The sequence below is a fragment of the Neopelma chrysocephalum genome, unplaced genomic scaffold (assembly GCF_003984885.1).
Source record: "Neopelma chrysocephalum unplaced genomic scaffold, ASM398488v2 Primary Assembly neopelma1_96778, whole genome shotgun sequence".
Classification (NCBI taxonomy): domain Eukaryota; kingdom Metazoa; phylum Chordata; class Aves; order Passeriformes; family Pipridae; genus Neopelma; species Neopelma chrysocephalum.
In genome coordinates, this window is record NW_020925422.1 from 119,281 (window position 1) to 140,050 (window position 20,770).

The 20,770-nt window shown below is 38.6% G+C and overlaps 1 protein-coding gene across 3 annotated transcripts in view; it reads right to left on the reverse strand.

The window, feature by feature from the left end:
• Positions 1–259: 259 nt before the first annotated feature.
• HSD17B4 (hydroxysteroid 17-beta dehydrogenase 4) overlaps positions 260–20,770 on the reverse strand; it is a 63,204-nt gene continuing 42,693 nt past the window's right edge. For all 3 annotated transcript variants that reach the window (XM_027709425.1, XM_027709427.1, XM_027709426.1), the window contains exons 19-24: positions 18,563–18,669; positions 18,168–18,254; positions 15,748–15,837; positions 13,107–13,245; positions 2,322–2,449; positions 260–692 (exon numbers count right to left, since the gene is read on the reverse strand). In XM_027709425.1, coding sequence (XP_027565226.1) covers positions 603–692; positions 2,322–2,449; positions 13,107–13,245; positions 15,748–15,837; positions 18,168–18,254; positions 18,563–18,669 — 641 coding nt within the window. In that variant the 3' untranslated portion in view covers positions 260–602. The remainder of the gene's footprint in view (positions 693–2,321; positions 2,450–13,106; positions 13,246–15,747; positions 15,838–18,167; positions 18,255–18,562; positions 18,670–20,770) is intronic.

The following is a 20,770-nucleotide window of genomic DNA, read 5'->3' on the forward strand; positions in this document are numbered from 1 at the left end:
CATGTGATTTATAAGAGTAGCTTATATGAAAATGACTAATCAATCTGGGCAGAGCTAAGTTCAATAGTTTTTCCCATACAGAAGAAAAACACATAATGACAAGATGTAAATAAACGGAACTGATTTCCATCTTCCAGCTGTTTTGATGGGATCATGAGAACTTCAGACAAAAAAGTCAGTTTTAATAATAAACCAGCTAGACTCAGAGAAACCAGACAGTCTATCTAAGGCAATATGAATGAAGACTGACAGACACATATAAGGAGATATCAAAGATGTCTATTGGTTTAATTTTCTTCAGAATTAACATAGAAATATATGCTTCTTTGTAAGAACTACATACATTTTATTCAGATAAAGGTGTGCAATGAGAAAAGTATGATTCTCTACCATTGCTGAGAAACTAAAAAGGGACAATAGTAACAGTTATGTTCATTTCATAACTTCTGTCTTCAGCAATTAAATCAGCTTGTGTATTAGTGGTATAATGAATCAAAACACTGATGTTATATAGCCTGCAAATGTTTCAATCATTGATTCTGAAACAATTAAAGTTTCTGTCTTCTGAAGTTCTTCACTGCTGTGGGAGATGATTAAGCAGTTCAGAGTTTGGCGTAATCTTTCAGGATCATTTCCAGTTTCTGGCTCAGCATGATGTTACCCTTCACTTTCAGTTTACCGGAGAAGAATGCCTAAAAAGAGCAGACGAGGGAAAAAAAGCGTGTATTCAGTTGTTTACACACAAATCAAAGAGTTGCTAGAACCAAATAAGAAGCCAAAGGTTAAGTGTGGTTGTTCAGTACTTAGGAGAAAGCCTTCAGTGCAGGACGCCTAATGGTTATTGTTTATTAATGAAAACCATTCCAGTTCCATTGTAATACCATCCAGAAATAGTTTTCCATCCGTAGTGCAGACAAGGGCAAGCCTATCACTCAGGGGAAAAGAAGAAAATACAAAGCAACTTCAGCAACCTCTATTTCTTTTCTTTGTATAGCACAGAGGACTTCTCCTGCTATAAGACAAATGCCTTCACAGAAGCTGATGGCAAAATTTCAGCAGGGCTCAAAAATAAAGCTCCCAGACTTGTCCCCCCATGCTACACTTATCCATATATCCCTATAACAAATGAAAAAACAGAATGAAAAGGTTATTTAATGAAAACTAAAGGCCTAATGAAAAGGTAAGGTACTCACTCAAATTCATACCAAATGAACCAGAAACTTGCACAATGCATGTACACACATATTTCAAAGAAATGCTCTGGGTTTATACATAGCATACTTTCACTGAAATGCTGGTATATTACATTTTTATTGTCCCTACTTCAAAGAGCTGTATACCCTGTTTCACATTCAGTTCGTATTTTTTTAAAACTAGTTTTGCTTCACTGTGGCTTTGCAGTCTGAAAGCTCTTTGAAAGTTCTTTGAATGTCCTTTTGCATAGTTCCATTAACTTGAAATACATTCAAATAAAGAACAGAGAGAGCCAACAGAAAAGAATTTGAATAGATGCTTTGAGCTTCTTTAGATGAAAAACTTCACAGAAACTCAAAGGAAATACAAATGCCCAAGAATAGATCATGTTCCTGAATCTCAATCACTGTTCTTTAGCATTCTGATGATTACATGTCAACATCTTGTTCATTTATGCTTTATGCCTGCTATATACAGAGGGTGACAAAGGATTTTATTCACGTGGTATGTAGGATTTACAACAAACATTCACCATGATCGTTAGTCTCCAATTTTACAATCAAAGTCTCCAACAACTTCTGCTTGGGATCAAGAAAAGGAAATGTTTGATATATGATGAGCTCAATTAAAGTTTTCATTTGCTCAAGCTTTAATCTGTAAGCTGACATATTAAATTTGTGGCAGTTTAATTTACTTTTACACAAGCCATTTTTATTAGTAAAATTAGTAGTTTTAAGCAGTTGATTACTCCAAGAAGCTGAAAGTGCAGACCAAGATTACAGTCTTAAATCTTTCTCTCCCTGAAAAAATCATCATAGTTTGGGTGAATTTTGACCAGTTTCAATGCATCTATATGCATTCACTGTCCAACCTTTCTCTCTACTGTAGTATTAGCAGTAAATCAGAACATTGCAACAAATACCAACTTGCTGCAACATGACAATCTAAACAGCCTGAATGATCAACGTGACAAACGTATGCTTGCAGATCATATATTGTGAAGTACCAGGAAACAAATAAACTACTAACTTTGTTGCAGATTTTGGAATGTAAACAGTCATGAATCGAAGTTTGATTTAAGGCATATAGTATGTCCCCATGCAAGTGAGTATGTCTGTAACATTTACCTTTTGTGGGTTGGTCTTTTGTTGTACCACATCCATAAAATCCTCATCCGAGAGAGTGAAGGTGGTATCAGGAGAATTTCTGGCAGGTCCTTGATACACTGCTCCAGAGCCATTCTTTAAGTCAATTGCTAAGAAGCAAAAGCAAAGATAGTTTAATTTCAAAGTAACAATAAAATCTTCAGGCTAAAGAACACTACTGTCCTTACCTATTATTATAAAGCATCCAGTCTAAACTATCACCTATCAGCCACTAAAAAAATGAATGGGGTTTAATTCTTCTTCTTTAATGAAAGAAAATAAAAAATTATTCCTGTGCTAAGGGCAAGGGCACTTGCAGCAGGGACTGTCATTTAAAAATTCTTGCAGCAATGGTAAAAACTGTTTTTGAACAACACTAAAGATGCATAAGATATTAATTAGTGCAGCTACTGCACAAATGTTAAAGTTAGTAATGAAGTTTTAATGTTCGAAAACAATATCCTATAGTCAGACAAGGCAGACGTGGTGGCGTTCAAACACACTGCTGCACTTTCCTTGTTCTGCCCCACAGGCAATATAGTCTGTTCTGCTTGAGGCAAAGAACGTTTAAAGCCTTGCCAAGTATCTGTCTTTCTCTTCCTCAAACTGTCTGTAGCTTCAGAGTGTTCTTTTCCCACACCAAATGACCTGCCAAAATAATCTATTACAAAGCTAACACTATCAGGTATTGTGTCATTTGGCTAGAAGAGTATTTTGACAGGATATGCTCTGCCAGATCATTCTCAGATTTTGCAAATTCCCTGTCTTACCTTTACACCTTTTCCTCTTGATCCATCATGCTCCAACCCCACACATTATTCAAGTGCATGTTTCCATAAGGAAGGACATGGCATCTCTAGTCACAGAATCATGGATGCCAGTTGATTGCTCTTCATTGACAAATTTTAAGGTACTTGCTAAATTACGGAGACTTATTTCTGCATAAACTATCTTATGTGGATTCTACATGAAATAATTTTTTGAAGGGATAAGGGGAACCATGAAGACCAGGAGTAGCTTTAGTCTGTCTAAGTCTTTAATTTTCTGAAATTTATCCAGTTATAACAAAACTAGAAGGGGAGCTAAGTTGCTCAGTGAGAAGTGACATACTGAACTATTATATCCAGTTGATTTTAAAGTAAATTATAATTTCTGAAGCAGGTTTCATGCATATCACTTTCATGCATATAACTTGATACAATATGAGAAGAAAGAAAACAATGAATGAGGACTAGATGAATGATGTATAAATTTTTGTTTGTGGGTAGGAGCTGTGTAACATCCTTTTGACCCAAAACAGGTACTATATAGTCTAACATCATATGTGAGCCTTTAAACGTTCTCCTGTAGGTTATACAGGCACAGACTATTATTAGAGAAAAAAAAGATAAAAAAATCATCTACTGAATCATGAAATGCAAGCTTCACAGTGGATTCCAGCTCCTCAGACTAAGTTAACTAAGCTTAACTATCCATGTGCTTTCAAAACACACTGCTACTCAAATGCTAGCAATGTTACAAACCATAGCAATGCAGCCAAACTGAGCTCCCTTTGAGCCAAACAGCATTAGTCAGCAAACGCAACAGATTTAATTCACAAAACAGATATGGTGTCTAGGATGCTTAAAGTTCTCAGTTATTTGTTTTGAATTACTTCCAGACCTTAGAAATCCCTACTAGTGCTTCATTTGCATCCATTTAATTTTTTTCCTGTCCCTACCCTTCCTGGACCGTTCCAGAAGGGACACAGACACTGAAAGCCTGACATAATGTTTCCCAAGACACAACTTCTTCACTACCTACTGACTGGAAAAGCAATTTTGATATATCTTATTGATAAGACTCATCCATCAGTCTCAGCAGTGTAAAGTTTTCATACAAAAAGAATTAAAAAGGTGTAGTGAGTCAGGCAACTTCTAACAATACTTCAGTTTTATTTTGAATATAGTACATACTTAACAGTTGTTAAATTGTTGTACATTCGGTTGTTACTTCACATTGTTACCCTCCTGTTCTCCATTTCCTAGCCAAATCACAGGACCATTGTTTACCAACCAATATCTACAATTAATTGTAAGCTCTCAAAGCACAAACATGCCTTTAAACGTTGCATAATCATGGTACCACAGACAAACCTTTTATGTTTACAGACTCACAAAATCACAGAATCATTAGGGTTGGAAAAGACCTCTAAGATCAATGAGTCCAACCTTTGACTCATCACTTGACAACTAAGCCATAGCACTAAATGCCATATCCAGTTGTTTCTTAAACACCTCCAGAGGGACGGTGACTCCACCCTTTCCATGAAGAAATTCCTCCTGATGTCCAACATGAATGAGGCCACTTCCTGTTGTCCTGGTGCTAGTTTCCAGGGAGAAGAGGCCGATCCCCACCTGGCTACAACCTCCTTTCAGGCAGTTGTAGAGAGCAATAAGGTTTCCCCTGAGCCTCCTTTTCTCCAGGCTAAACACTCCTAGCTCCCTCAGTCACTCCTCATAGACTTGTGCTCAAGAACCTTCACCAGCTCTGCTGCCCTTCTCTGGACACGCTCCAGGACCTCAATGTCTTTCTTGCAATGAGGGGCTCAGAACTGGAAACAGCACTCAAGATGTGGCCTCACCAGTGCCGAGTACAGAGAGACAATTAGTGCCCTGGTCCTGCTGGCCATGTTATTTTTGATACAAGCCAGGATGCCACTGGCCTTCCTGGCCCCCTGGGCACACTGCTGGCTCACATTCAGACAGCTGTTGACCAGCACCCCCAGGTCCTTTTCCAACAGGCAACTTTCCAGCCACTCTTTCCCAAGTCTGTAGAGCTGCAGGGGGTTGTTGAGATGCAAGTGCAGGACTTGGCACTTCACTTTGTTGAAACTCATCCAGCTGACCTTGGTCCATTGATCCAGCCTGTCCAAATCCCTCTGCAGAGCCTTCCCAACCTCCAACAGATCTATAGTTCCACCCAACTCAGTGTCATCTGTAAACAGACTGAGGGAACACTTGATGCCCTCGTCTAGATAATCAAAGATGAAATTAAAGATATTAAACAGTACTGGCAAATACTGAGCCATTGGGAACACCACTCATGATCGGACACCAACTGGATGCAGCATCATTCACCACCACTCTCTGGGCCCGGCCATCCAGCTAGTTTTTAACCCAGCAAAGAGTGCTTTTCCAGGAGAATGACATGAGAGACCGTATCAAAGGCTTTGCTGAGGTAGACACATCCACAGCCTTTCCCTCATCCACTAGGATGGTCATAAGAGGAGACCAGGTTGATCAGGCAGGATCTCCCTCTCCTAAACCCCTGCTGACTGGGCCTGATCCCTTGGTTGTTCTGCATGTGTCACGTGATCAAACTCAAGATAATCTGCTCCATAACCTCGCTGGGCACCGAGGCAAGGTCAGGCTGACCACAACAAATCCTTAACCTACCTCAAATTAAAACTTACTGGAAATTTAAAAAAAAAAAAAAACAAGCAAACAAAAAAGGACTAATGTAATGGTATGTTCTTAAAATATTTGCACTTCCTCTGTATTCTTTGTAAAGACCATCAACATTTTTGATAAAGAACTAAAAATGAAAAGGAATTACATAGCAGCCACAAAAGAAAAGCACTGACAACAAAAACTGTCTTTTCCACAAAAACATGAAGAATCTTCCGTTGTTACTTACACTAAAGTAATTAAATATCTATGAATTATTATCGTTCACAAGATACTGTTGTCAGAGACATAATAAAAAGGGAGGGAAAATCACATGCATAGAAGTTAAAACACTAGACATTGACATTCTAAGACTTAGGATACAGATTTTGCTTTGCCCTTGAGGAGTGCCTTACCTTTTCTAGGAAAGAAATATTAACAATTAGACTAATTTTTTGTTTGTTTTGGTTTGGGATTTGTTTTGCTTTAAAAGGGTAATGGCAATAGAAAACTTTTCCTTAAAGCAAACAAAATGAAGTGTCACCCATTCTTCACTGCCCAAAGTCATATTGCATCATAAAATTATTGAGCAGTTTCACCTTTATTTGTCAGCTGTTCACGTGCAACTACAAGCAACAATTTCTCCTTGGTTCTCATAACAAAGTTTTAATCTTCCAAGAACTGGAAAGAAACAGAAATATCTCCTGCCTTCAGCTGTGTCTTCAGCAGCATGAGGAAAAGCAACAGATGGGTAAACTCTTCTGAGTACTGTTCCAGAAAGCTGTTAACTATCAGCTAACAAATCTCAATGGCAATGCCTTTTCTCTTCTCTGGAAAGAGAAGTTGAAATGAACTACCTTAACTCTAAAGAAAAGATTAATATTTTATAACCATTGAAAACAAAGGCAACTGATGTACAGTAATAAATATGAAGGAGAGAGTAAAGTATGCCTTAGGTAGTGAAGCAAACTAGAGAAATCAAAGCTGGGGGAGGGTGTCAATTAAGAACTTTGTTAAAAAATAACAAAAGATAGCTCCAGTACCACTACACTTACTCCTTAGGTTTTGATACTGCCAAAATCTGTATCTTTATCTTCTTCAGATGATTTTCAGCATCCTCTTAAATTAGAACAGCTTGCTTTTGTATAGAAATACCATTAATTAATGCCAGTTATCATTGGTTACAGTTCAACGTTGTTTAGACAGCAGATGAGCTGTCCAAAATATCACATCCTGAGTGCAAGGTCAATTGTTCTACACCTCTCCACAGCTTCACACAATCCACAGACAACTACATAAAAGTCATTGCTGGTTAAACAGATTAGTGTTACTAATACAGGTGTCTCCATCAAGAAGTGTCTCTGTAACAACAAAAACTAATTCAATTCGCAAATTACACTTCATTTAAACTAATAAAAATCTTGGTTTACTGCAGAGAGTAGAGATCAAAAGGTCACACCTGCAGTTAAAACAAAACATAGAAATAAATGCAAGTATGAAAAAAACCCAGTCTTTTGGTTCCATAAAGTTTGAAAAAGACCAGAATGACTGCATACATGAAAACAAATTTCACAGGATCACAGAATCATTAAGGTTGAAACAGACCTCTGAGATCATCAAGTCCAACCTTTGACTGATCATCACCTTGACAACTAGACATGGCACCAAGTGCCACATCCAGTCATTTCTGGGACACCTCCAGTGATGGTGACTTCACGACCTCCATGGGCAGTCCATTCCAATGTCTAACAACTTTTTCCATGAAAAAATTCTTCCTGATGTCCAACATGAACCTCCTCTGCTGCAGCTTGAGGCCATTTCCTCTCATCCTGTCACTTGCTACCTGGCAGAAGAGGCTGACGCCCACCTGGCTACAGCCTCCTTTCAGGCAGTTGTAGAGAGTGATGAGGTCTCCCCTGAGCCTCCTCTTCTCTGGGCTAAACAACCCCAGCTCCCTCAGCTGCTCTTCATAAGACCTGTGGTCCAGACCCTTCATCAGGTCTACTGCCTTTCTCTGGACCTACTCCAGCACCTCAGTGTCCTTCCTGAACTGAGAGGCCCTGAACTGGACATAGGACTCAACGTGTAGCTGCAACAGCAGCTCTTAATACTGCTGCCTTCTCTCATACGCTTCCCTCCCAGATCTTAGGAGGCTGAGGGACACTAGTAGAAGATGCTGGAGCTGTAATCACTGGCTAAGACAGCAATGGGCTGCAGGACCCAGATTGTTTCCAACATTGTCAACTGCTGCAGTTACCACAAGAGCACAAAGCTGTGCAAAAGTGACAAGTCAAAAAATTGAAACACAATGCAGGACAACTATGCAATAAATTTAACAAGGAGAAGAGGCCTAGCAGGTAGCCCAAGAGAACCAGAAACACTGTTTCTAAAGGCCTGTGAGGTCCTTAAAAAGAGATACCTAAAAAGAAGAGAGATAATGAAATAATTGGCATCAACTCATGGCTTAAAACAAAACAACCCCCTCCCCCAAGTAATATGCCTCCTCTCATTTCAGTTCAAAGAATTTTGACCATACATTGAAATAGTATGTAGTATTAAAATCTAAATTAATTTTAATGTCATATTTTCCCTTTTGCTCTCTTGTAGATATGCACATTATAAGACCTACCCTTCAAACAGCAATTTTACTCAGAAAAGACAGAAAGACAGAATTGTTCTAATCTAATAGCATAACATTTACAAAACTGATTTAAAGTTATTGTAAACAGAAGATCAACTAATAATCAGTAGGTCAAATTGAAGTGTAATGAAGTGCCATTCTACTGACATAGTTGAGTAACTCTGTAAATCTGAAGCAGATTTCAAAATAGCCAAAATAGTGACACATAGCTAAATTCAAGCTATAGCAAAGGTTACAATCCTACTATCATCTTCAATTTTTAAAGTAAAAAATTAATTTGCCAAAGGCTAAAATTTCTAATTATGTACAGAAGCTTCCATTACATTAACAACTGAAAAAGTAAAGCATTCAAGTCAGCAAAAGGCACTGTCAATGTTACATATTCTAAACTGACTATCATCACTCATGTGCATTACAAAAGTCTTACTGGTGACCTATATATAAGGTTCTCATAAAGATCATATAAAGACAGAAATCTTTTGAGTTACTGAGAATATCTTAGCTGCAAGAAAGCTGTCTTCCTTTGAATATAAAATCATAAACTACTCTCTTCTTCCACATTCACTAAGCAAAATGAATTATACCAGCATCTGGTAGAAGAGACAGTACATGATGATGCTCTTGAATACTGAATAATAAAATAACATATGCAAACACGCAAAAAGAATTAAGTTGGCAACTGCTTATAAATCTCCTTTTTTTCTCTTTGTGTTTGTTTGGGTGTGTTTTTTAATGACAGGAACAGTGTTTTTAAAAACTCACAAAATAAAATTTCCGTCATGCAGACACATACATACCTTGCCATTAGAAATGTACCATTAGAGACAGCAATAGTAGTAGGCTATTGATCCATAATAAGGACAAACTGTGATGGTCAACACTACAGTTGTCAAACCAGCTAATACTCTGCTAGTGAGTTTTCATAACTATTTTAATATAACAATTTAATATTTAAATTATTTAATACACCACAGAGTCTATGGTAATTCATAAGCTTGAAGGAACTTACTACACTACACAAATATTCACAGTAACTTTTCCAAGATTTTGGAAATGCTTCATTTCAGCTCTTAAGACTAGTCAGCAACAGGAAATGTTTAAAATATTAGGTTATCTCCTCCACCCTCCGTCCCACAGAGAGTTTAAAGTTTTTTTCCAAATTCGTATAAAAGTACAAATAATTTTTACTGCAACAGAAGCAGAGGGAACACGACAAACAAAAAGTTATGTCTATTTAATCTCTTTTAGCTAGGGAAATATGCATTGGAAGAAAGCTACTTTACTCTTACTGCTTCAGCAGGAAACACAAGAGAGGACAAGCTTTGTTTGAAAAGCAGAAAAGGTTGACTACTGATTTACTTGAACCCTTGCTCTGGGGTTACAATGCCGAAACATCCACTTGTTTCCCCTCTAACGAAACTTGGTCTCATGAGGTAAGGCCACTGCTCATGAGGTAAGGCCTAAATCTATAAATGTGTTTTTTCTGTACTCAGTAGTTTGCGATTCCAGACCTTCTTGAGCGAGAAACTTTATTCATGTCTGGAACATTCCTCAGCAGATTTTTCCTCCATTGCCTGGTCCCTCTATTCTTTGTACACACATAATACTGAATTTAGGTGACCAACAAAGCAGTTCCAAAGTTAAAGACAATGATGAATCATCCTGAAATAGTTTTCCGGCTGTTATTACAAACATGACCATCACTTGTATCACATTTAGTTACACATGACACAACAGGCAGGACTGATGTAGTGTATAGAGTGACTCCCAACAAACACAAGTATTCACTTTAAGTATTTTGGAGTTTAACCTATGCACTTCTAATTATCTTCTAAAAATGTAAGCAGGAACGTAAGAAAGACTTCATAAGCCTTTTGTTGAGGTTCAAAGCATGTCCATAATTTAAATTACTGAGTGTAAAAATGGAAAACTGCAGATAGGAGAAATGATTAAGAGCAGTAATGAATTTTAAGACAGAACATCTGAGGTGGTGTAGTGGTTTGAGCCAGGTTTTCCCCCTGAAACTAGGAAAGTGGTAACCCCCAGGGGGTGGTGACCCTTGGGGCTTGACCCAATCAGTGCTCCTGCAAAATATAAACATATCTCTGGAGACCGGAAAAAAAGCAGTGGTACTTGTTGTTAGAAGAAGAGGTGGCCATGTTGTGGTGAGCCACGAGGAGCTGGGGCTCCGGCCCCTTAGGGGGCTCTGCCCCCCCAGCCCCCGGTTGGGGGGCTGCAGGGACTCAGAACTGGGCTGAGTGCCTGTGGCTAAGAGCTGGGAGAATTTCTCCCGGTAGCCAGCCTTGGGAGACGCTGGGAGCAGACGGAGCAGCAGTAGACACAGCAGCATCCGAAGAGCAGTGGCAAAGAGCCAACTGATAAGAACTAGAGAAGCGGCAGATACCGGTATCCTGCATGGAAGACACAGAGATGTCTGAAGAGAAGGAAGAAGCAGCAGCAGGAGTAGAACCGAGCCAGCAGCAGAAACAGAGTTTCGCGGGGTAAGAACTGGACAAACCAAAACCCCCAAACTCGCTAGAGACCCCTCCGAGAAAGAGGAGGGGGTGGTGGACTAAGAGGAGTCCTAAAGTGCAGTATGCACTGCTGAGAGGAGCGAAGAAGCTCCGGCCTCCTGAGAGATAAGGCAGGACGGCAAAAGGAATGTGTGTGGAGGGGGTGACCTTGGGCTTCCCCCCTCCTTGCTGCAGCTTCAGAGAAGCTGGCAGCCATCTTTGAGGCAGAGCATGGGAGCTCTGCACAGGGGCTTGATTTCCCCTGAGGATACCAGACTGTCACGAAGACCCCCGTGCTTCGTGATATGACCGTGGTGATGCGACCTTGTCTGGGGTTACGTAGTCCACGGAAAGACCCCCGTTTTGAGGACGGAGGGCCGAGGGGCTTGGAGACCCCCTCGTGTGTGCTGGCAGAGAGCCAGCAACTACTACTGCTGCCTGGAAGAGAAGAAGAGAGCCTGCTGCCTAGAGAGAGCCTGCTGCTGAGAGACTGGAAGGGGTCTTTTCTTCTTCTTCTCTCCTGGACTTTTATTTGGAGAGAGAAGAGATTTGGCCCATTGTAAATATTATTGTCATGGTAGGGATAGATATAGAGTTAAGACTGTATGCAGTGTATTATAGTATAAGTATTTATTTGTATAGTCCTGTAATATATTCCTTTCCCCCCATATTGAGTCTAGTGTTTTTGTCTGGAAAACCCATCCCACATGGGGTTGAGATGTGGGAGGGGGGGCTAGGAATCAGAATTGGATTTTGGGCCTTTTCAAACCATGACAGGTGGATTATTCAGTATTTCCCCCCATCTCATTTTGATATATGGGTAATAAGCTCGCATAATTTACATAGGTATACTCAGCATATTGATTAACTGCTATCCAAGTGAAAGTCATCCCTTATTCCTCAAAAACTGCTTAAAAGGCAAAACAGGTAGAACACAAGTATTTTGATCAATCTACATATAATATTTTTCCTGAAACTTAACAGTCTTGCTACCCAGAATCTCTGCTGGTTCACATTAGGCAAAGATAAGGTGAAACTATAGGTTTCTAAATTGCTCTGTAAAAGGACAAGCAGTTTCTTAAACACAATAACCATTTCTTGAGAACAGACATTGTAAAGACTTAACAATAATTTTAAAAAAATCACAGTGTACAGAACAAAACACAACACAGACTTGATTTGACCTACTGTCAGTCTCTCCCCTCAACCTGTCAAAGGGCAGCTCACTCATCTGCATCTCCCCCAAAACCCTTCCAACTTCATCCAACCACAGAGACCAATGAAAATGAAGCAATCTAAGCAACAGACTTGACCCAAAGACTTTCATTTCTCCACAAAATTTCAAAAGCCTGAAAGTTACAACCTGACTAAGCTTCATCCCTTTGCAAAACCTTTACATTCCACTAACAGACCAGTAGACACATGAACTAAAAAATAAATTCCAAAGACAATAAATCAGTTTTTAATTTTTTTTTTTTAAATACATATCCTTAGAAAGTTAGTACAATAGAATTTAAGAAGAAAAGTTTTTTGAGGAAGTAGTTTTGCCTCCATCAGACCATTTCACATAATTCTATAATCCACTTTACCAGAAAAAGTTCTGCTCTGACCCATTGCTATTACAGGCTTTAGCCTCTTTTCATCAACCAGTCCTGTGTTTAAACAATAAGAAATCATGACTGTAGCTCCATTAAACCTTGATCTCAGAAAATCTGAATGGAAACAAATTGGGCTATATTTTCACTGAAGTGACAAGAACAATGCAGTAGAAATAATTACTTATTTGTTTTAGATCAGTTAGCAGGTACATTAGCAGACTAATTACTGTAACACAGAGCTCCTAGCAGGCTAATTTAGCATGCTTTCTTAAGTGCAGTGGCAATCCCATCTGGAAAATGTAAAGAGAAACGCGCTTCAGTTCCAAAGGATATTTGCCTATCCCTGCATCTAAATAGGCAAGTTACAGAAGTATGTTCCTAGAAAGGTTAGTAACTGCCACTATAGAACTTTACCTGACCCCCTTGTCACTTGTGCATCCAGAATGCATTCAGACTTTCAGGTCCCAGTGAATATTCATCTACTACCATACGCTTATTTTCAAGCCATCAGTTTAATTAGAATGAAATAATTATTCTCACTTCATTAAAAAAATGCATCAGGGTATTATATAGAAGCTACAACTTACTCCACTGCATTGCTGTTTTTCCATCTTTAGTGATGTCCCATTGGAATACAGCGTTTACTTTCTTTACCAATTCGTTTCCAAGCTCTTTGACACGACGACCAATTTCTTCAAACACGAGGTCACTCTGCAGCCCTACAGTCTTAAAAAAAGAGAGTATGAAGAACTGAAAATTGAAACTTTGCTAAAAGGTACTGAATATGTCTCTTAGTTTATGCATTGTGTCCAGGAAAAATATCTATAGCAGAATTATTAAATGCAATTGAGATTTCTTCAACCACAAAATAATCACCTCTAGCAGATGTGAGCAGTAAAGAATACATTTAAGTAGAAAATGCTTCATTCCAAATTTTCGTTTCAAATTACTTCGAATCTTGCTTTTGCAGTTTTGTCATTTATCATTATAAGACAGGCTTTTTAATTAGTGTTCTAATAGTTTCAAAATTGCCCTTTATTGCCTTTGGAGGATAACCATTGTCACTTTTTCCACAGTGAATGGCAGGTTAGTTTTTAAAACAAAAAATTGGTTTCACCAGTATATTACTTTAACTTGACACAGAAGTTGTTCAAAACATACTGAACTATGAACACAGTCAAAACTCCAGCGAAGACAATTTAAGAGTGCAAATAGCTACTTTTACATTTTCAACTTTTCCAAACACATTATTGTGCAAACCTTTCATTGTCTTTCTTTAGCAAGACAATGTGCTAGATAAAAGCTACTCCAGTGACATTTCTCATCTAATTGGAACTGGAGCAGAGAAGCTCTCATAGCTGTAGTTGTTCTGCTGTACCCATCTGTACACCAGAATGCAGTGCTCCTCAGGCTGCTATCCTGTCACCTCTTTGCTTATGCCTAATATTTTCTATTATACAACAGGGTTCCTAATGGCATTTAAATTTGCCAATCTTCACTCAGTCAGTTTAGCTTCCCCTGGTGAATGTCTGGCCCTCTCAGCAAATGTCTGTCAAAGCACCTTAATTTCTCAGAGTAAGCTTAAAGAAAAACATCTTTTCTGCCCAAGTTTAAAAAAAAAAAAAAGAAGAAAGAAAATCTGAAAAGTTCTGAAAAGCTCTAGTGTTTGAATTTCAAATACAGATAAGGCAACAGTTCAGAATGTCAGAAGATTAAACACAAGAAGCAAAAAGCAATAGGTTCTTGGAATGCATCACAGAATGACCTGGGTTGAGAGGGACCTTAAAGATCCTCTAGTTCCAATCACACTGCCATGGACAGGGACAGCGTTCACTAGACCAGGTTGCTCAGAGCAACCAACCTGGCCTTGAACACTTCCAGGGATGGGGCAACCACAACTTCTCTTGGGAACCTGTTTCAGTGCCTCACTACCCTCCCAGTAAAGAATTATTTCCTAATATCTAATCTAAACTTACTGTCTTTCAGTTTGAAGCCAATCCCCCCTTGTCCTGTCACTACGTGCTTCTGTAAGAAGTCCCTCTCCATCTTTCTTGTGGCTCCCTTCAGGAACTGGGAGGCCACAATTAGATCACCCTGAAGCCTTCTCTTTCCCAGGCTGAACAATTCTAATTATTTCAGCCTGTCCTCAGAGATGTGTTCCATCCATCTGTTCATCTTTGTGTCCCTCCTCTAGACTCGTTCCAACAGGTCTGTGTCCTTCCTGTACTGGGGAGCCCAGAGCTGGATGCAGTACTCCAGGTGGAGTCTAATCAGAGCAGAGAAAGGGGGCAGAATCACCTCCCTTGACCTGCTGCCCACGCTGCTTTGGATGCAGCCCAATATTACCTATTCTGTGATCACAGGCTTCATATGAGTGTCACTACCTCAGCATTTCATGAACTTCAATGTAACAAAGTTTCACCCTTTACAGGCAAGAATCAATAGGGGGAAAAAGATACAGTTTAATAAGGCAACACTGTCTTCAATGCCTTTCAGATCACATTAAGAACCCAGGTCATCCTCAGCACTGCATGTACAATTCTGTCTCTTGTGGCAAGTCCAGTATGCAAGGCTTAAGGCATACATGCATGCAGAGCATTTTTTAAAATATACACAGTATGAAGTGCATACTGTGTTAGGCCTAATCACATGTACCAACAGCTCTCAGAGTCTCATCTCAAAATGATTCAATGACAAAACTGTTCTTTTCTATGAGCACATTATCTCATTTTCACTTATTCTAATGCCTTCTTGTCACTCTCTCCGTGTCTCTGAAAAAACTGAGAAATGTCGGTCACACACTTTTACATCCTACACAGATTTTGATCTTTAACATCTACAAAATAAAAACAAAATCCTTGTTCTACAGATATAGGATGTAATTTCAATTTTAAGTTAAGCAAGTGCTCAAAACCTGTGGCCCTCACTGGTACATGCCCCACTTGTTTTGTAACATACAGCACAGTGTTTATTCTAAGAGTTCAATTAGCACCAAGCACATTAAACTACATCAGCCATCCTGTGTGTCTTAACTGGAATTTTCTTCTCAAATAGATCAATTAACCTCTGTATCTTAAACATGTGTGTTCACTCTTTTTAACTCACACACTCATCTGTGTATTGCAAATAAGACTAGTGTGTGATCTAAGTATCTTTCCTGTGTTTATCACAAAAATAAAGCCTAATTGTGCTGCTTTGCAAGTTAAGATTTTTATTGCTTCCCCCTACCTTCAGAGGCTCTCGAGCAGTAGGTTTATCCAAGGCTGGTACTATATCCACATAGCCCCCTGCAATAGCAACTTCTCCAGTCTCCTTGACCTGTGGGGGCGGGAGGGGGAAATACATTAAGGAAGTGATGTCATTTGCAAAAAGTCACAACAGAAGGGCATCCAAGGAGTTCTCCTTATATTTTAAAATTAGAGATGAAGAAAAGAGAAAACATAAAAGTTAGAGAGTGAAAAAAACACCTCATAAATGAGCCGTAGTCTTGAGGCAAGTTGTTAGTATACCACATTTTTCAAACAGCTCTTCAAATGAAATAACTATTTGCCTCTTGAGAAATTGCACCAAAATACATTGCTGGTTTTCTGTCCACAAAATAGTAGAAAAATCTTATTCATCTGAAAATTTACCTTCATTGTCATAAGTTACTGTCAATGTTTCTTTATAAATAGTTCTGAGAAAGACATTGTTCTAAAACGTTTTTCCTTGAGGTAGATATTCAGTTGTCAGGAGTCCATTTTGACAATTTCAATATGTCCACATGCCTTATACTGCAACTTGCACTAGAAACAATTTTTAAAGCATTTTAAAACAAGAAAGACTACAACAGAATGATGAGAAATACCTGAATTCCCTTCTGGTTTAATTTTTTGAAATAGTTAAGTCAAAGAAGAAAATGCGTTTCATTTTGGCATTGTCTCTTTGAGGAATGTAACAAACCATTCTGACTTACGGCAGCTAACAGAAGATGGCAAACTGATTCACTGACAATGCATATAGAGAATCAATAAATAACCAAAACAGAGTAATATTCAGTATCACAGCCTAGTTTATTGCACTACTACAACAATTACACAAATTATGCCTAACAGCTTGTCACCCACTGCCACTGCACTTCAGACAATGCCAAAACTGGAATCAAATCAGCTTATCAAAGTTGTATGTCCACTTTTAGTATGATTTAGTCAGAGTTTATTTCAAGCACAAAGATGCTTTTAATTAGGATAAATCAAAAATGGAATAAGAAACAGAATTCTGCTCAACTCATAACTGTTCAAACAAGGCAGCTTTCTTTTATCCTGTTAAACCTTGTAATTTCTCTCTAAAATCAGCTACTCCAAACTTGTGGAAGGAAAAAAACCTGTAGAAAAATTCAGCTTTTAAACAGAACAAAATAATTCACAATTTTTACAAATTCCAAAGGGCTTGGAAGCATATCATGAGTTCTGTTGATTTACACTGTACACACAAACCTTCAAAAGTAAATACCTGAATTCTAGAAATTCTGTCAGGACTGGGTGGTAGTATCTTTTATATATAGCTACAGTAATCTCCAAAGCTCATTGGAGGTACCAAACTACCTCAGCTACTACTATTAATCAGAGATGGACAGTATGTACATAGCATTCTCTATTTTGTTAATATTCTGAAATTCTATAGCTGCTAACACTCATCAGGTCTGTAAACAGAACTTACCTCCTTCAGCCAACATATACACCACAAAGCTCTATTCCTCAGGAAACAGCAATCATGTGTCCCTATGATGACTCCCCTTATTTGATTTTGTGTGCCAATCCTCTCTGCCGCTGCAACTGTACCTGCTGCCTTACTCACTAATCAACAGCTGGTTACATTTTTACAGAGATGGGGCTGCAGAATTTTGACCAGCCAAAGTAATGTAAATTCTATCCGCATGAGCCAACACAAACTGACAAATACCAGTATCAAATCATAGTTTAAGAAAGTGACAATGTCACACAATAATACAACAGAAGCGATGAATGTCTATTTTTTGCCCTTTACTTGAAGCATTTTACTCTTAGCTTCCAATAAGGAGCCTATGACGTGTAGGCAGGATTATAGGTTACCCACACAAAATGCTACTAGCCATGTCAAAGAAAATGGAATAATGCAAGACCAGAATTTAGAAAAGTGCAAACTCTGTTTTATTGTACTCACTATGTCCAACTGCTATGAAATGTCTGTTTTTAGGTAAGTTGTTCTGTGTTTAACTCAATTTAAGCTAAATTTGAAGCATGTTTACCTGAAAAAACTGTCAGGAGTTGATTTAAGATAAATCAATACTAAAAAAAAAGATACACATGCGAGGTTATGAGTAACTGCAGAAAATAAGTGCAAACTATGATGACCTGAGTATGACTGCTTTTTGCTCTTCCACAGTGGACAAACACAGAAAATGCAACACAATGAAATGAGTTCTCATTTAATATGAAGGTATTAAGCCCTATAATGGTATTTTGATTGAAATCCTAGTGACACCACAAAAGAAATAAGAATATTTCATTCTATTACTTAATTTCTTTACAAAAGCATGGTGTGCTTTTTTTTTTGCTTCCCCAAAACCCCAGATGTGTTTTAACCAACACATCTTTCTCTAAAGCCCATAATGATGAGATTGTTCTGACCTTGGTCTGAAAATGGATTCTATTTCCTTCCTTCCACATTTCTGTCTGCAAAGTTTGCCCCGGAAAGACTGGTTTTGCAAAGCGAACCTAAAAGCAAAACAAGAAAAAAAAAAAAGTGGGACTGCGAACAGATCTGTCATAGGTACATGCAACACTTAAAAGCACAGGCTCTACTGAAATTATAGAGCAAAGAGGAAAATTAATCAACTATTAATGTAGAAAGCCTAAATATTTAAGTAAACATAGAAGACGGAGGCATTAAAATCCACGCAGCAGTAAGTAAAAGCAATTCTGGAAGTTAAGACAGTGCAAAAGCCTTTTCCCCACTCTAAAGAGTTTCTTTTGTCTCTAAAACAGAAAAATCAAGATTAACTGCAAAGAATGAACACACAGACCTTGATTGCCTTGAATCTGTTCACATCATTATTTGCAAACTGCTTCAAAACGTTCCTAGCAGCAAACCCAAAGGTGCATAGTCCATGAAGTATAGGCTTCTTAAATCCTATTTAAAGAAGTAACATTTTAACACTTTTAAAATTAGGACCTTAATGTTGCTTATACACTTTATTATATTATGAATATCTACACTTTATTCACAGTATTTTCCTCCAATAACATTCTTAATCCTTTTTCTTTTTAACCTAATTTATCTCACTGAAAAAGTATCTGTTACCATTTATTGTTTCCTCTACTTTTAGGCAAAGGAAAGTGCTTGCTGAGAACTGGCACTTCAACACTGCCTATGGTCCGCAAGACCCACAAGTAGGATTAGTCCCTGTCTGTAGAGATGACAAAACATGGAGATTAGCTGTTTTAGTATATGTGCATAGGCACACCAGACACACAGTTACACGGAAGTATGCATATCAAGGGTAAGAGGTATTGTAATTATTAAAAGGTGACAATACTAAGATTATTTGATGCTTCCTGTTTTGAATTCCTATTCATGGTTGCCAATACAGTGCACACTTCAGGATTAACTTTTATTTAGAAGTGGAAAAAGCCCTGAGAAGATTTCAGGAATTTTGCAACATGCAACAAACAAACAAACAAAAACGGGGAAAAAAAGTGCAGTGTTTTTCCTATATGGGCATTTTTTGGCAAGTTTCCTTGCACTTCTATGCTTTGGAGTGGGCGCTCAACCTTGGCAGAGAATAAGCTTTACATTAGTGTTGAATCTTTTTCCAGTACTGTCAAAGTCTGACAAAAAAACCCTTTGAGAACTGGCCTCACATTTGTTAAAGTGCAACAGTTAAGTTACACAGATGCTGCTTTTATGCTTTGATCCCTTAACAGGTTGCTCTGACCTGACAAGGCATGTAAACAGTAATTGACCACACTTGCAACAGCCTGTGGAATCCAGATACATCTGTCCAGCTTTGGCTCTGAAACCACTTGCTTTGCCCGGAACTCATCTGCCACTCTTGTCTGCCAGTGTCTGTTTTTCCTCAGCTCTAAACAACTCCTGATAGCATCTACACAGCATGAAATGCCCAAAGGGACAACAGCTGGGAGAAAAAGCAAAAGCAAAACCAAACGAAAAAGAGGAGACAAGAGAAAGTGTAGCCTGCAGAGAAATGGAAGATGTAGAAGAAAAAAACACCTTCAAGGCAAAGAGAAAAAAGCCACCACTGGTTTTGGCTGGGATATAATTTATTTTCTTCCCTAGTAGGTTGTACAGTGCTGTGCTTTGCTCTCACTCGAAGCCTAGCCATGAGTGTGAGAATAATGTTGAAAATACACTGACGTTTTGCGTGTTGCCTAAGTAGTGCCTAACCTAAGCCGAAGACTTTTCAGTGTCTCATGCTCTGCCAGCGAGCAGGTGCACAAGAAGCTATGAGGAAGTATAACCAGGACTGTTGACATGGCCAAAAGCATATTACATCCCACAGAACGTCATGCCCAGTATATAAACTGGGGGGAGCTGGCCAGGAGCCACTGATCACGGCTCAGGGATGAGCAGGGCATCAGTCCAAGTAGTGAGCTATTGTGTTGTGCGTCACTTGTTTCTCTTGAGGATTTTTGCTTTCATTTTCTCTCTCCTCTTCATTATTATTATTAGTAACATCACCAGTATTATTAGCATAATGTTTTACTTTGTTTCAGTTATTAAAGTGTTCTTACCTCAACCCACAAGTTTTACATTTTTTCTCTCCATCTCTCCTTCCCATCCCACTGGGACTAGGGGTGGTGGAGAAACGTGAAGGGAGGAAAGGGGGAAGGAATGTGCAAGCGGCTGTGCTGTAATTAGTTGCTGGCCGAGGTTAAACCATGACAAACTCAAGGCTGGGGAAGATGGGAATTATGAGAAATGGCCCAAAGGAAAGACAAGGCTATCAGGATCAAGCATGAGAAAGAGAAATTTTGATTCATTAGGTTAGAAGAGAAGATGTGACAGAAAGACAAGCTAAAAGGAACATAAGTCTTTTTTCTCACTGTGTATTACACCCTGATCATTCTGCCATTTCCTTCCTGTAAAATATTTGAGTATGAACACTTTTAATAGCACTCACTTTTGTGTAAAATGTGCACTGTTCTGAAAGCACAGACACCATGCAGTCAATTTTAAAACAGATTAGTAGTACATCATCAGTATTCAGCAT